This window comes from Pygoscelis adeliae, unplaced genomic scaffold (genome assembly GCF_000699105.1).
Source record: "Pygoscelis adeliae isolate BGI_AS28 unplaced genomic scaffold, ASM69910v1 Scaffold10, whole genome shotgun sequence".
NCBI classification, from domain to species: domain Eukaryota; kingdom Metazoa; phylum Chordata; class Aves; order Sphenisciformes; family Spheniscidae; genus Pygoscelis; species Pygoscelis adeliae.
In genome coordinates this window covers 4,234,759-4,250,143 of record NW_008824053.1, presented here as the reverse complement: position 1 = coordinate 4,250,143, position 15,385 = coordinate 4,234,759, and the positions used below count along the sequence as shown (strand labels likewise).

The 15,385-nt window shown below is 37.2% G+C and overlaps 1 protein-coding gene across 1 annotated transcript; it reads right to left on the bottom strand.

The window, feature by feature from the left end:
* Window positions 1-6,885: 6,885 nt before the first annotated feature.
* Window positions 6,886-15,235, bottom strand: TMED5 (transmembrane emp24 protein transport domain containing 5). Its single transcript, XM_009333874.1, has 4 exons — window positions 15,227-15,235; window positions 13,227-13,324; window positions 12,347-12,530; window positions 6,886-9,925 (listed from the first exon to the last, which is right to left on the bottom strand). Exons 1-4 carry the CDS (start codon window positions 15,233-15,235, stop codon window positions 9,707-9,709), a joined length of 510 nt encoding a protein of 169 aa, XP_009332149.1. The 3' UTR covers window positions 6,886-9,706.
* Window positions 15,236-15,385: the final 150 nt, after the last annotated feature.

Here is a 15,385-nt window from a genome sequence, read left to right as displayed (position 1 = left end):
GTTTTTAGAAAAAAAAAAAAGTCAGTCTCTTGCCAGTATTAGATGTTTTTTCTTTGTCTGCTACTTTTGAGGGGGTTTTAGCCAAAGAGTAAACAGAAGAATATTTTTACTTTGGTGGTTATTCACTGTACTGCATAAGGTTAGTTTTCTTACATGCTTACAGTTTACCACCAAAATAAAATTATGTAACATTTACAAATGACAGAGTGGTTTAAAGTGTACTGCCTGAGTTAGTACTTATTTATTCCATTACTTGATTATTTGACTTTTTCTGCTCATCTTGAACATCTTGAAAAGGTGATTTTTTAAAAAATTTTTTTCTTCTGTCACCTTATAGCCAAAGGAAGCAGAGAAAGCTTTTTATCTTGTGCTTGGTTTATGGCTGGCCGGGGAATATTAGCTTTATAAAAAATGCTAATGAAAAACTGCCACTTCTGTTTACCTTCACTAAAATGTGTGGTTTTTTTTCTCACACCCTCAGCTATTAATTTAATGTTGCCTTGCCTATAGCTGCAATATTTTGATAACACAGCAACTTCATGTTAATTTTTGAATGTTTATATCTTGGGATAATGCAAAATGTAAAGCCTTTGTAACCTTACTCACACCATCTGTATCTGTCTTTATTGTTTCACTTTATCCAAGTCCTTTAATTCTAACTGAACACCAGCAGTATTTTTCATAAAGTTTCATTTAAAGATAAATATTGGAATGTACTTGGGGACTTGGGGGGGGGGGGATATTTGCCAAACTTAAGCTGTCCATAGACTTAACTATTGTGAATGTCATTGTTTCATTTTATTATGGTGGCTGACTTGACTCTGATGTTCAGTTTGTATTTTTGGAATTGCTTTTTTCTTAGAATTAAAAGACCAACATTAAATGTGTGTATTTTTTGAGAGAGAAGAATGAGTTTTGATTCTGTATTCTTGTGAAGTACATACTTGGTGGCATCCTCCCATCCGCTGTTTCTCTATCTCTAGCTCTCCTGTTACTGTCCTGGAGACACTTGTGCTGCACGTAAACACTAACCTAGTGTTCCGGCTATGCTTGAGGGATGCTTTGTTACAAGGTGTCATGTTCTGGAAAATGCTGCAATAGTGCTGCTGAAGATACAGCTCCGAGTAGTAATTAAAGCACACCTACAAATGCCTTTCTCTCATTTTATGTGAATTTCGTTGTATGTAGTAATGGAGTGTCTAAAGGAAAAATACAAATGTTGCTGTACATAACAATTTCATTTTGGTATGACTTGATCATTGTATGTATGCATGTGTGTAAATATATGTAATTCAACTTTGTTGTGGTCACTGATTTAGAACCATTTCTATGTATCAGATTTAATATTTTTCCATTGTATATTATTTGTATTACAGTAGTATTTAGGTAGATGAAGTCTCTCTTGAGGCCATTCTAAAAATGTAGGCATCGCATGAACAGGACAGCAAAGAAATAATGGCACATTACTGGTCAGAATTGTGAAATAATTGTCATAGCACACCAGTTGTCAAATCGCTGTTCTCGACAAAAACTTCAAGAGGAATTTTGAATAAAATCTATGCTTTTCTATGCATAACAGGCATTTTGAGTGAGATTACAAAGGAATTCTGAAAAAAATCTGAGTGATATGTGAAATGGAAGTCAATATTTTGATTTAACATGAAGACAGAAATAAACTGAAAAAGGCCTTGAAGGTGAAGACAACCAGTCTGTCTAGGGAGTGGGGGGGAAAGATAAGTGGATAAACAGAAAAATGGTCATGTCTTTGGAACATCCTACTAAAGTGATCTTTAGTGTTATATTTTAAAAGGAAAATGGTGAATTGAGATGGAACATGCCAAGGCTGGAGACAGAGCAATAGTCAGAACACAGTGATAAGGATGAACTGGACAGGAGCATCAGTTCTGTGCACAGAGGGAAGAGGATGAATCTTGCAAATGCTATGCAGGTAACATTTTCAGGCTTTAAATTGTGTCACTTAACCTAGTTCCCTCACATTTGCCTGAATGAAAAGTAACACTGCAATTAAGGGTATGATGGCAGAAAATGATATTTTCTAGAAATGGAGAGAAGGGTTTAGGATGGTGTGTCGTGTTTAGTTGATGCTGAACTTAAGCTGATGGCTAAACACCCATGTGGAGGTGTCGGATCTCTTGAGACCCTAGCTTGGTCAGAAAAACAGTGGTGCATGAGGAAAAAATCAGAGTTGTGAACCTAAAGTCTGTAGAAAAGTTGATTTCTTTTTTTTGTAAATTGGGTCATCTATAGGTGAGGTATGAAGTAGAGAAAGGGGAGAAGAGACTCCTTTTGGAGTCCCTGAAGAAAGTTGAAAGGGAAATGACCATCTTCTAGAAAAGATAGTGCAGGGCAATAGAAAGAAAAGCAAAAGACGAGCACGAGTAGAAGCTGTGCCCAGTCTGAGAATAAGCTCAGAACTCAATGCTTTTGCTAGTCTCTTTCTCTTACCGTTAGCAACAATGAAACAGAAGATTTTTGTATTGTCAGAATGTTTTTATCTGTTTTGCTTTTTTGATTCCCTTAATTGTTCCTCTCAGTTATCTCATCTCTGCTATTTTTTAATCAGGTTTTTTCATATTCTAGCATTGAGATCCATATACCACGACATCAACTGTTGTTCTTGTTTTCATTGATACCAAAATATTTTGCCTTGCAGATACTGGTTTTTCAAATACAGCTATAGCTCATGTGGCTCTTTTCATATCATCTTTCTCCTGTATACTGATATTACTTCACCAGTATGTATTTTTTTTCATTTGTTCTAATTTATGTTTCCAGCTTCTGAATTTGATGATGTTCTGTTCTCTTCCCATTATTAGCTATTCCGTGTTTGGCATTGGCTGACTTCCATGTGGTTTTGGTTTCCTCATCTTCTGTTTACTTAATGTCCAGTGTGGGAGCTTTAACTTGCAATCTTGATGTCTGCAGTCTTTCTCCAATAAGCTCATTTCCTTCAAAAACTGCTTTATAGCAAGAAGCTAATTAATAGTTCTATCTTGCTCTAAATAAAGTTTGTTCTTCTGTAAGCACCATTTCAAAGTACTTCATTTGTGCTCTGCCATTCCCTAATGAATACTCACAAAACTGTCGCTATTATTGCATTCACTCGTTTCATCATCCAAAATGACAGTTACTGCTCTGCTACGTACCAGTTTCTCTCATTTATGAACATGACTAAGGTTGCCTACTCCGTGTTTTTCACCTGCTTGCTCTAACTTGGTATTTATAACTTCACAAATTGGTTGCATGATAGCAGAGATTGGAAGGCAGGAAGATAGCAAAATCCTAGAGACTATCAACAATGGTTGGACATTCAGGGAAAGGGAAATAATGAACAATTGGAAAGGCTTTCAGGCTGTAGGATATTAAAATACATTTGTAGTGGTAGCAGGAGGAAAAGGTGAGCCTAAAAGGGGGAAGAATATAAGGTAGAACTAGGAATTGATCAAGATGACAATGCAGAGTTCCTTGGTTAGGGGGAACGGTGCTTTTTGTACAAAATCTACACTCAGAACTGTCCTCTCTGACAAACTGACTAGGGAGGCTAACTGGCTTGTTGCAGAAAAGTATGTATGTAATATGTATACTTACATGTAGAAATATACAAGTCCAAGTAATACAATGAGAAACAACTTGAATGTATTTAATTACAATGGGAATTTATTATTTTTTAAGGAAGTTTTTTAGTGGGCTGTGAAATGCTTATTAAAAGACAGCCGTTGATGGACTATAAAAGAAAAAAAAAAGCTAATTCAATCCTTGCCTTCTTTCCTGCCATGCTTTTTCTTCTTTGCTTGTGGTAATGAGCCCAGGTATTGTAGGTGCTCACCTGCCTCACAGTCATTCAGAGGTAAGTGCTGAAGCTTTAGAATGGGAAATCCCATTTGTTTGGCCACTTGGTACCCGAGCCCGCTTCCTTCTTCCCGGTCTTGTGGTGTCATTTTGTGGGAGAGACGTGACTGGAAAGAACGGTTTCAGGAGGGGCGGCATAAGTGAGTAATGGCTGAAGCGTGCTCAGGGCTTTGGAGGGGTGGCGGTGGGGTCTGGTTCTGCCCTCTTACTGTCCAGAGAATGTGATCAAGAGTCTTCTCATTAACTGTTCGGAACTGGGGTTGATTGAACTGTCAGAAGCTTTTTGTCTGGACAGTCATGGGTATCTTTTGACCTGACTGACTTTTACCACTCTCTGAAATCCTCCAGCATAATAGAAAAATGACCTTAATTAGATGGTTAATGTCAGGTCCTTTAACATAATGTTGAAATAAAGATACAGACTATAGATACATGCTTTTAGAACTTGTCTCTTGGCAACTCTATGCCTTCTTTATGCACCTGTATTCCAATTTGGCAGGTAGCACATGGAGAGTGAAGAAGGATATCTTGTTTCCAGAAACTTGGTACACACTAAGGGAAGAAAGGGACTTGTGATCTGTATGGGTTCCAAGTCTCAGTAACTGTCCTCAGCTATAGCAATTGATAGCATGAGAGAAGATGGTGTAATTCAGATGCTTTGGTGAAACTTCAGCAGTGTAGGTGTGTTTGCTATTAAATTTTTTAAAATTATTATTACCCTTACTATCTTTATTTGTGATAAAAATTAACAGTTACTTTAAGCAAATTGTCAGGTTTGAAAACAAATTTATACAAAAGGCATATAGCTTATTAGCAGACATCTGCTCTGCAATGACTTATAAATATGGCACTTACCTCTGTACTAGCATTCCTCCTGTGTGAGCAGTGAGTTTCTGTGATAGGGTACTACTGGAGCAGGGGGAAAGCATGAAAAAGGAAGAGCTGGCTTAACATCAAGCCATTTCTCAGCAATAACTAGGAGTTGTGTGTCTCCTGTCTGCACCAAAAGTTGGTAAGTTTTAAAATGAAGTGGTCTCGAAGAGAATTGTTCTTTGAAACTAGGGAAGGCTCGGGAACTGTTAGTTTTTAAAGACATCAGATACAGCTCAATCTGCTTAGTTCCAGGCTGTCTTAATTAACTTGGGGATAATGAGTCTTTAGGACAGATTGCCATGTAAACACTCATTTTAAAAATACTCGGGAAAGGAAAAATAAAAGTAATTGCTGTGGCTGGTTGAATAAAACTTTTAGGAAGGGAGTCTCACCACCGTACCACATGGTCAGGGACCCTGAAGACAGTGCTGCGACCCGACGAAGGAGCCGAGGCAAACAAGGAAGTGCTGCGCTGCCGGGCGTGCGAGCTGCAAGGGACCTGTGCCAGCCTGAGGTACAGCAGTGTTGCGCGGTACGTAGGAAGACGTTAAGGCAGAAGGTGTCACTTCTCACAGTGCACACTTCGAGAGACCAGGGAAGGGAATTTTTGCATGCGTTTCCGATGTCTTCGTCCAAAACGGCTTCTGATAGTTTTCACGTACCTTTTCAAGTCAAACCGCTGTTCCTTCTACCATTAATTGCCCGATCTGGCAGCATAATGTTGTACCTTTGTATTTTATGATATCTACTTCATCGATTCAAAACACAGTACAAAAAGGAAGTTCCTGTTTCATTATTTGAACAATGTGGTTAGCAGGCTTCCGGACAGGCCCAGGTTTCTCGGAGTCTTGTGAAATGGTAAACAAGGTCGCATTTGTCATGTGTATTACTTGATCAAGCTGAAAAAACTGCTCCAAAACTTTGAGCTTTTAGTCTCGGGATCTTGCGTATTCTCTTACAAATAATGTGAAATTATTACATAATAATATAACTAGTAGTAATTTATATTATGGGATTCTTAATTGCTACAGTTTGATATTCTGTGATACTACTTTCCTGCTTTCCTTCTATTTTTCCCTAGGTGTTTATTTTTAATATGTTGACTATACCTAATCAGAAATTAAAATGCCTACGTTGTGAAATAAATTGTTTCTTCAGAGGAGGAAAATACAAGAATTAATGGAAGCACTCAACAGGTCATCAAATGATGCCAGTTGATGTTTGCTGCTGAAAAATACGGGTTTCTTTTTAATTCTTCTCATAGTTTCATGTGACTTATGTACTGCTGTCAAATGGAAATGCACAAACATGCTTTCCTTCTATTTTTCCCTAGGTGTTTATTTTTAATATGTTGACTATACCTAATCAGAAATTGCCTACGTTATGTTGTGAAATAAATCTTCAGAGGAGGAAAATACAAGAATTAATGGAAGCACTCAACAGGTCATCAAATGATGCCAGTTGATGTTTGCTGCTGAAAAATACGGGTTTCTTTTTAATTCTTCTCATAGTTTCATGTGACTTATGTACTGCTGTTAAATGGAAATGCACAAACATGCACACAAGTTAGAACAATGTATCAAGACAAAGTACCTTCTGTAAAATCCTTGCTAAAAAGGGTTTGTGAGGACAGATGGCCATTGGCTTAGAGCAGTAAAGTGTTTTTTGAGCTCAAGTGTCAGTTTGCTGCTGCCTTTCTGTGTATCACAAGCTTACAAATTCCCATAATCTGTTCCTTGGAATATTTCCTCTTTTTTTTTGAGGTGAGAAACTTGGGACTTTGTTTAGTTACTAACAAACGAGTAATACTCAACTAGACAAATAGTTTCCCAAAGTCACAGGTGCTGATTTAATACCAAGCTATCTTGACTTAGGCTGGCCTGAGGGTCTTACTGTCTCTTGCTTTGAACACAGAACTTTACTAGGCTGAGTCGTATTTTTGACCTCTACTGTAATTTTGCACAAGACAGCACCTACTAGTCTTCCCATAATTGCTCCTAACCTTATTGCCTGCATAACTGGAAGCTATGCTGTTCTCTCTGTGTGTAATAAACTACAGGTGTAATATGGAATGTAAGTATTAAGGTGCAAATATTCATAGGTAAAGCATTCTTCCTTCATTATAAAATGAAGAACACAAACACAGGTTTAAACTTCATTTACTGAAAATCTGAGTTTTGCATAATTTTATTCAACATCTGCATGTCTTAAAACATTTAATTCTGAATAAAAAGTCCATTAAGAAAAAAATGGATTTATTCTCCTTTGTAAATTTCATATAATCAAAAGCAATCTACTCTTCAAAATCCAAATGAAATTTTATTTAGCTGCAAGTTTAAATGCCAAATCCTTCCCCTATGATAAACATATTCCAGCTGCCAAAGGCAAAGCACAGTTACCTTTATAGTTATTCCCTGTTTTGTTTTCTATAATTTTCTTGAATGGGGAGAAAATACAGTCAAAGCTCTTAGTTGCAAAATAGTAATTTCTTCCAGATGAACTCTGACAATCGTTGCATTGTTTTCCTTCTACCAGAGACGGCTACTTATAATTGGAGAAACTGCTGCAGTTCAGTCTTGTGTCTTTGGGATCTGTTTCGCTACTGGATGTGTAACCACTGTCAGAGAGGCACAGCAGAGCAGCTGGGGAACCTAATCCCTTGAGGTGCCCTTGGAAGACTTGGCAGAGCTCATCTGTTGGAGGTCTAAGCTGAAATCTAGAATCTAGTAGCTTTGATATATCGGAGGTAGATGTCTTAGTCACAGCTTCACAGAGCTGGTTCAGCATTTTGCAGATGGTTTGTAGCATCACACTGGTGGTGGTGCAAGCGAGGATAGATCTCCTCTTCTAGCAAAAGGGGCAGAGCCCTAAGAATCCGATTTGCCTGTCTTGAAGGGACCTGATTAAAACCTTGGAAGCTGAGTTCAGTGAGCTTTGGCTTATGCCCTGATGTAGATACGTGGTATATTGGTACTGGGAGATGTACAGGGAAATGGCAGAAGAATATTATTTGCCACTCTAGCAGGAAGAATTAATTTTCCCTAGACTATCCTGATCACAGAAATAAGCTTTCTAATTCCAGGCAGTTTAGAATAGAAAGCATTATGTGGAAAAAGATATGCAGAACCCTAAAGGGAAACAATCTTATTTTGGACACAACTTTGCAGAAAGAAGTAGATCAACAGGCTTTGGTGCCTGTAAGGAGTTCTGTAAGGAACAATACTCTTGCTTATAAAAACTACTTAGAAATATTATTGCTAGGTCCCATTGTTTGAAGTTGAAGTGCTGTTTCTATGTACTGTAGCCCTTGCTAGCATCTGCTTCATTTGAACAAAGTGTTTCTTCATGCATTTATTGACCCTGTTTTATCTCCATAAAATAATTTTTAATCACAGAAAGTCTCAAAGTTGCAATTCCGGTGTTCATACCCAGATGACCCAACAACAGGCAAAACACTAATACATACACTTTTTTAAAACACTTCTTTAAAAAAGTGTTTTTTAAGAAAGTATTTTTTAAAAACACTTGTGATGAAATGTAGTTTACCACACTTATACAGGAAACTTCAGTGACTTGGCACATTGTAAAAATGGCTAACGCTGAACTATTAAGAAGAGTTAATTCTCATACACCAGGGGTTTTTGCAAAAATTCTCCATGCCCTCGCTACACTGTTAAAAGCCACTTTATCTAGAAATTACAAATTACTGGTTTGAGGATAGCTTTGCCTTAGTTAAGTGATATTACATATTCAGTTGATCCTAAAATTTGAAGCCTGTACTTATTGCTCGTGTAATTCATGCCTTACTCATATAAACAGCTAGATATAGAAACACTGCTCATATGAACCGAGTGTACTTACACAGCTAAAAGACTTGTGAGCGTGAGCAAAAAGGGGAAGTTTAAGTGAACAGCTTTGGTTCTTCATGCCTATGTAAATCACCCTATTAACTGCTACATTAGTCATAGACATAGTAGACAAAAACTAATAAAAAATAATTTGCAAATAAAAGGGATTTTGAGACTACAAAAATTAATGTTAAGGTAATGTTTTCACATTATGACACTCCCCCTTTAATAAAAGGGAAAGAATAATGCGAGAAATGACTTCTTGAAAATTCTTATTACATGAGGTTACAGTAACTAAGAGTTTGCAAACCATACTTCAAGGTGTATGTGCATTTGTTTGTATACCATATAGTCACTCGTCTCTTGAATCTCATGTAACAGCCAAAAAGGAAAATAGGGTTGTAAAACTGCAGGACAAAGATTTACGAACAGGAATTGCACCTATTTTCTCCAATTCTTTTCAACACTGACTCAATTTCACATTGATGGTGCTTTTTTTAAAGTGCTGATGTTAGTCATCTGTATATAAAAAGAGTTCTCATTTTGTTTTCGCAATGTTAGCCCAGTGTTTCTCCACGATGCTGCACAACAAAAGCTGAGGATTTTTAAAAACACGTAACTTTGAAGATAAATGACAGTAACTACAGACTACCCCCCTGGTCCTCAATCCTGTGAACACTTAGGCACGTATGCAAATTCACTCAACGTTTAACAGCAAATAAACCAATGTCTAAGTTACCATTTAAAGTTTTAGGTGAACGTGAAAAAATGACAGTATTAACATTACTTTGCATATGCACCAAGCATCCTGTGCGCTATGCGTAAGTTAGTCATTAACAAATGCTACAAGTACAAAAAAGATATTGTTAGTAGCACTTGCAGAAATGGAAGAGCTTGGGGCAACACATTCTGTTCATGTTAAAAAACCAAAACAAAAGCAAACAAGACCATCACCACCAAAAAACAACCAAAACGCCCAACGTGAATTGAAAACCTGATGTCTACTGCCTGTTCAAAAGAATCTGAAAGGTCATTTTTTTTCCCCCTTTACTGTAGTAGTTTATTGCTCCCCCTCTCCCCCCATACCTCTTATATTCTTATGATCATGCTGAACATTAAGTTCTACTTTTCCTCTTATCTTCAAAGAGACTTTTCAACATGTAAACCTGAACAGCTGATACCACCACCATTACTCCCAAGTTGACCATGGACCAGAAATTCACTCTGTCAAAGTTGCTTTCTTGTATATTTCGGTCACGAGCCTCGAACGCTCTGAGCAGGGTCTGAATCTGGACACTTTTGCTTAATCTGGCTTTGACACTGTTGATGGATTCCTGGTAAGTAACAAAAGAGTATTTTTAGAAGAAAAAAGAACATCTGAATTAAATTTATAGCTTGCAACACATACGGAATATTAATACTGTATTACCACCTGTAATTTAATCTCTTGCCAAGTACACAGTTAATTTCACTTTAAAATATATATCTCATCAGTCTTCATTAATTTGTCAGCCTGTTTATTGTGTATCACCTAAAAAGGCTTAATTAACATCCTAAAAAGGCTTAATTAACATAGCATTAAGGTTCTGTAGTAATTTGGTTTTTCCCTTTTACAGGCTAGGGAGGGGAGAGAGAAATCAAACCTAAAATTAGTTTTTTAATATTCCAGGTATTCGACAAGTAAAAAGCAGTGATCTCTTACAGAACTAGACTCAAAACAAGTTATGCAGTAGCAGACAAATGTAGGGTTTTTTTCTGCTGGATAATCAATTTAAGGCACTTCTTAATGCAAACTACCAAACTATAGCTGTAGCAAAAGAAAAGAAGTACAGTAATGTTATATTCCCATCTTCTTTTTATGCTTTCACTGTAGTGGCTATAAAGTGCTGTTTCAGCTTTGATACTAAAGCTGAATTTTGACAATAAATTGTGAATTGGACAACTGGAGGTCCTACGAAGGACACACTGTGTGTGTCTCAGGGAACCAGAGGAAGTACATGAACACTCTGGCCATAACAACAGCAGCTCAAGATCCACTCCTTATTCTGCGTTCACAAAGTAAAAACCTGGTCCTATAATCTGTCCAAGTTTCATCCACAACGTAATAGATAGTCACAACCTAAAAGCTGATCTCATGAAGTGCTGATTTATGTTCTTGACATAATTATGGGACCCTGAAGTAACTTCTAGTGAGCAGAGTAATGTGTGTAGTAACAGGAAGCTATAAAAAAAAAGTTAAACCCAGCAGTAACATTTCCTCCATAGACATTTTCTCTGTTGCATATTTAACAAATATTTCAAAAGAGCTACTTTTGGAAGCCAAATAATTTTATGATGATACTAAAGTTCATATGTTGCATAATAAGAAACATCGACACCATAGAAGAGCTTTAAAAATAAGACACAATTCCCCACTTCCCCCAGCAAATATGTTGTTTATCTTTAAAAAGTTAAACTACTAAGTGTTTATGTAAGTCCTCACAGAACTTGCAAGTAAAGTAGTAACTTGACTAAGTAAACAATGGCATCAAATACTAGTGTTAACTTTACAAAACTTACCTACTTTGTAAGATCTGCAAGGCTCTTGAATAAAGACAAGTTCTGCTTTTCTTCTGGGAGAGATACCAGTATGTACCCAAGTAGCTACCAACTCCATTCAAGTATTGCTTGTGATTAGTGCGAGAAGGATTTTCTTCACAATTTCACCTATAAACTTTGTTTTTTCTAATTGTCTTGATTGCCAGTTTTAAAGAAGATCTGGCCAGCTTTTCAGATTCCATGTTTGGTTTTAACTATTTAAAAGTGCATTGTACACCTATAAAAGATCTTAAACATTAAGTTTGTTTTGTTGTTTAAAAATCTGCATTTTGTTTATTGCAATAAATAGAATACAAACACTGTCATTCTCTACACCAGTGTATCAGTAAGTGTTTGTAGATGTTGGTTGTTTGTTTTTAAGATACCTGTTGTCTGTAGCTACGAGCAAACAAACAATGGTTTACTGCATCCCTCCAAGCACTAAGAACAGTGGTACAGGAACACCAAACGATCCCCTGCTTCTAGTGTAATCTCAACATTTAATGATCATGAAAGGAAATAAAAGCTTTGACTCAGCCGTAGTCTTCATCCTACATCAAGTAGGGTCAGCGTACAGTTTAAGCAAACATTACCATTCATAGAATGCCTGCAAAGGTGAACCTGCAGTGTGGTACAGATTAACTCCTGTCCTGTTTATTAGTTTGAAAAGATGAAATAAAATTGGGGGGGGAGTAATATATAAATTATTGAGGATAGAAATATTAACCCATACACTGGTTGGGGCACTTCTGCAAAGATGGAAAGAGGAGGCTAACACAGTACTTTATTTTCAAACATTGATAAAAATCTATGCAGTGATTTCAACTACATCATTGGGATTAAGCAATACTTTAATACTACAAATATTCATTTCATTGCTGCTAGGGAAGAATGTCCCATTTTAGCAGTAGGAAGAAAGGAAGCTGAATTGGAAACAGTGACTTTGAGAGCTGGGCAGTTTCTTCTTGCTGATTAAGTGTCTATTCTGAAAATATTCTCAAGCTTCTGTGTGGAAGCAAGAGATCCATGGTGCTAGGCTTCATGTATCAGTAAAAGCAATATATGGAACTGGAACAGCTTCCAGGATGATGCACCAGACCAAGGCAGAATGGCTAAATAACGTTGAGGTTTTTTCTGAATGTTCTTACATTGAAAAGAATTAAAGATCAAACACTAACCAGAATGTCTTCCAATTTCATATCTAGGAGATCTGTGCCTGTAACGTACTTCTTCCAGTCTTCCTGATCTTGTCCGTCTTCTCCCATATTGTCCAGGATCAGTTCAAAGAAAATCACCTTTTCAGAAATGGTACTGAATGTGTTGTCAAAGCAGAACATGTAATCCCCATCTTCTGCTTCCACCCTGTGTACATAAGCAAAATGTCATTAAATTAACTACACTTTTTGTGCTGGTTCTCAAAAAGCAAGTTTTTGTAAGCAAACTTTCCTCTCTAAGACTGACAATCATGCACTTAGAAATAATATGCTTTTTATATAAAAATAAGAACTCTAAAGACACATTACAGATTGCACAGTCACAGCAAAACAATCCCACCGAGTCTAAAGGCTTAAAATGATGAAGACAGCAGCTTACTTTCGTTTTCCTTTATAGGGATTTTGAATCATTGTTAATCATTACAAAAGCGCTATATTATGAGTAGAATTCTTACACTCTATAGTAAAATTACAATAGTTACTACATATCTTGATAAAAGGACTGGAAAAATAGGGGACGTTTCAGCTTACTATTTATATGACTGACAAGATCTTTTGAAATTAGATGTGGAGACCTTTTTCAACTCCACAATAATTATTTTCATTCACTGACCATTAACAGCTATCGTTAAAACAAAAATATCCTTCACTTCATGGTCGGATCCATGTAAAAAGCATTCAGTGTTTATAAAAAGGTAACTGGTATTCTCAAACTGTCCTATTAGAAGGTCTTTTATAATACTAAGAAATAAAAAGTAATCAACCTTTATTTTAGTTATATTTGTTAAAGAAACCAGAAAAGTACCTTATGTAACACTTGTAAGTTTGAAGATTTTAAACTTACGTATGAACTCCATCTGATTTTCTTTCATCAAAAACTAGAGTTTCACCTTTTGGAGACAGTAGATGAAAATCAACATCTAATCCTGCTCCATCTAGAACCTGTGAAACAAACAAAGAATAACCCTCCAACCAGTGGAATTCCCGTTTGCATTGCGGATTGACAGCAACATTTTTAGGGAAGGCAAACATTTTTAGGTAAGGGAACTGACACAGAAACAATCTGAAAGCTGAATCTGTCTGTACGAGTTCATACCAAGTTAACTGGAAACAGATTAAAAACTGGTTCAACCCAAAAGCGTTTTAGCCACTTCAAATCTTCAACTAAATATGCTCTAATCATGCTGGGCTGGGCTTATATTGAACCTTTCCCTAATCGTTTGTAAGAACGCATACAATTTTATCAATGTGCAGGGTTAGACAACCTGTAAGAATGCCAACAGATGGCTAAATCTAGCATTTCTATGGCAGACGTCATTGATGGGCAAGTACCAGCGCTAGTTCAGCAGTAGAAATTTCATAGCACAGATCTGTCACTGTTATGTACATACACATACGCATTTGTACAAGAACACAATCTATGCAGTGTCATCCCTAAGGTCTCTTTGTTGGGTACATTAACAGTGTGGAAGACAGGACTAGACTTCTTACGCCAATCAAAGCTGTGCCACAGACCTTCTCACCTTCTCATTCTCTTCATAAATGCAGATTTAAGGTCTGAATTCTCCCAGGGCATTCTCATTTCCCAAAGGTAGAAGGAATCGAAGGCACTTAGCTTCCTAACCTCCTAAGTGTACACAGTATTACAAAGCTGTGCTGCTTTACCCGTGTAACACGGCTACGGTTGTATCACCACATCTGTTGTGTTACAGAAATTCTCTACAGGGAAGGTAGAAACTGCGTAAGGGGGCAGAGGGGAATCGTTTTTATGACGTTACTTAGGTCCACGCTAGGGAATTTTTTTGTTTGCTTGTTTTCCAGTGAGCTATTTGAGCATAGCAGTCTGCTCCTGCTGAAATTGAGGGCAAAGTTTACACTGACTTAAAGTGACACTGCAGACTTACCAAAAAAAAGAGAAAGGACAAGGAAAATTAGTAGCTAACAGCTGATCAAATTAAAAACCACGCACGGTGTTATACCTTTAGGGCTACGGCACAATCTAAACACCTGGAACAAAACTTCATATCAGCATGGTGTTTATTGCATTATGTCTTTGGAGAACGACCTGCATCTCTACGTTAAGTATTCCTGTGCTTTAGCCACTAACAATTCAGGATAATTAAGTACAAAATAAGTATTTCCAATTAACGTACAGAGCTCCTTTTCTACACATTCAAATAGAAAGATGGATCGTTACTGTTAGCAGTAGTGCTGAGAAATTTGTGCCCGAGTAGAAATAAATTCACTGTTATACACATTTGTTCTAAAATAAAATTTTTATTTTGATTATGATTAAAATAAAATCCTACTTGGTCAGTGCAAAATAAACTTCTGTTTTGCTTAGACAGGGCTCCGAGCAAAGCTTGAACACCTCAATCTTTCGTTCTTGTTCAGTTCTGCATGTAACAATAATTAGAAAATAATCAGGAATTTCAGCTTTGTATTTTTAGTTGGGAAGCAGAGAGAAAAAAAAGGGGGGTGGGGGGGCTGAGAGAGACAGATCCCGGCCAATTCTGAGGCACAGCAGCAGGATGGGAAAATATTCACCGCAGCTTCCCTCGCTGTGCCTGTTCTACTGAAAAAAAAGTCAGTATTTTAAGGAAAGGAAAAAACCCCCAAAGGCCGAGATCTTCCCCAGAGGTATCTGGGGAACTCAACCCTTCCCAAGAAGGGCATCAAGACCTTAATGTTAGTTTAGTTGAATACGACTGTTTTTGGAAAACTTTCATCGTTGGGATGAAAGGTGTTTAATATCAACCCGAAGACAGGCAAGTGCGGGGGTTGCGCATCAGCAGCAGTTTTCTCTCTGCTTCAGAGCCACCGCACCAGGTCTCAGCCACCGGCTTCCGACATCTTCGCCGTTTTGAAGGATGGCAACTTCAGATCTCGTAAAGTAAAAAAAACCCCCAATAAACCAGAATACTTTAAAAAAAGAGGCTGCAGAAGTATTTTTCGCCTCCCAAAGGCGCAGCTTTTAACAGCGGGCGACTCCAGCGTGGATCC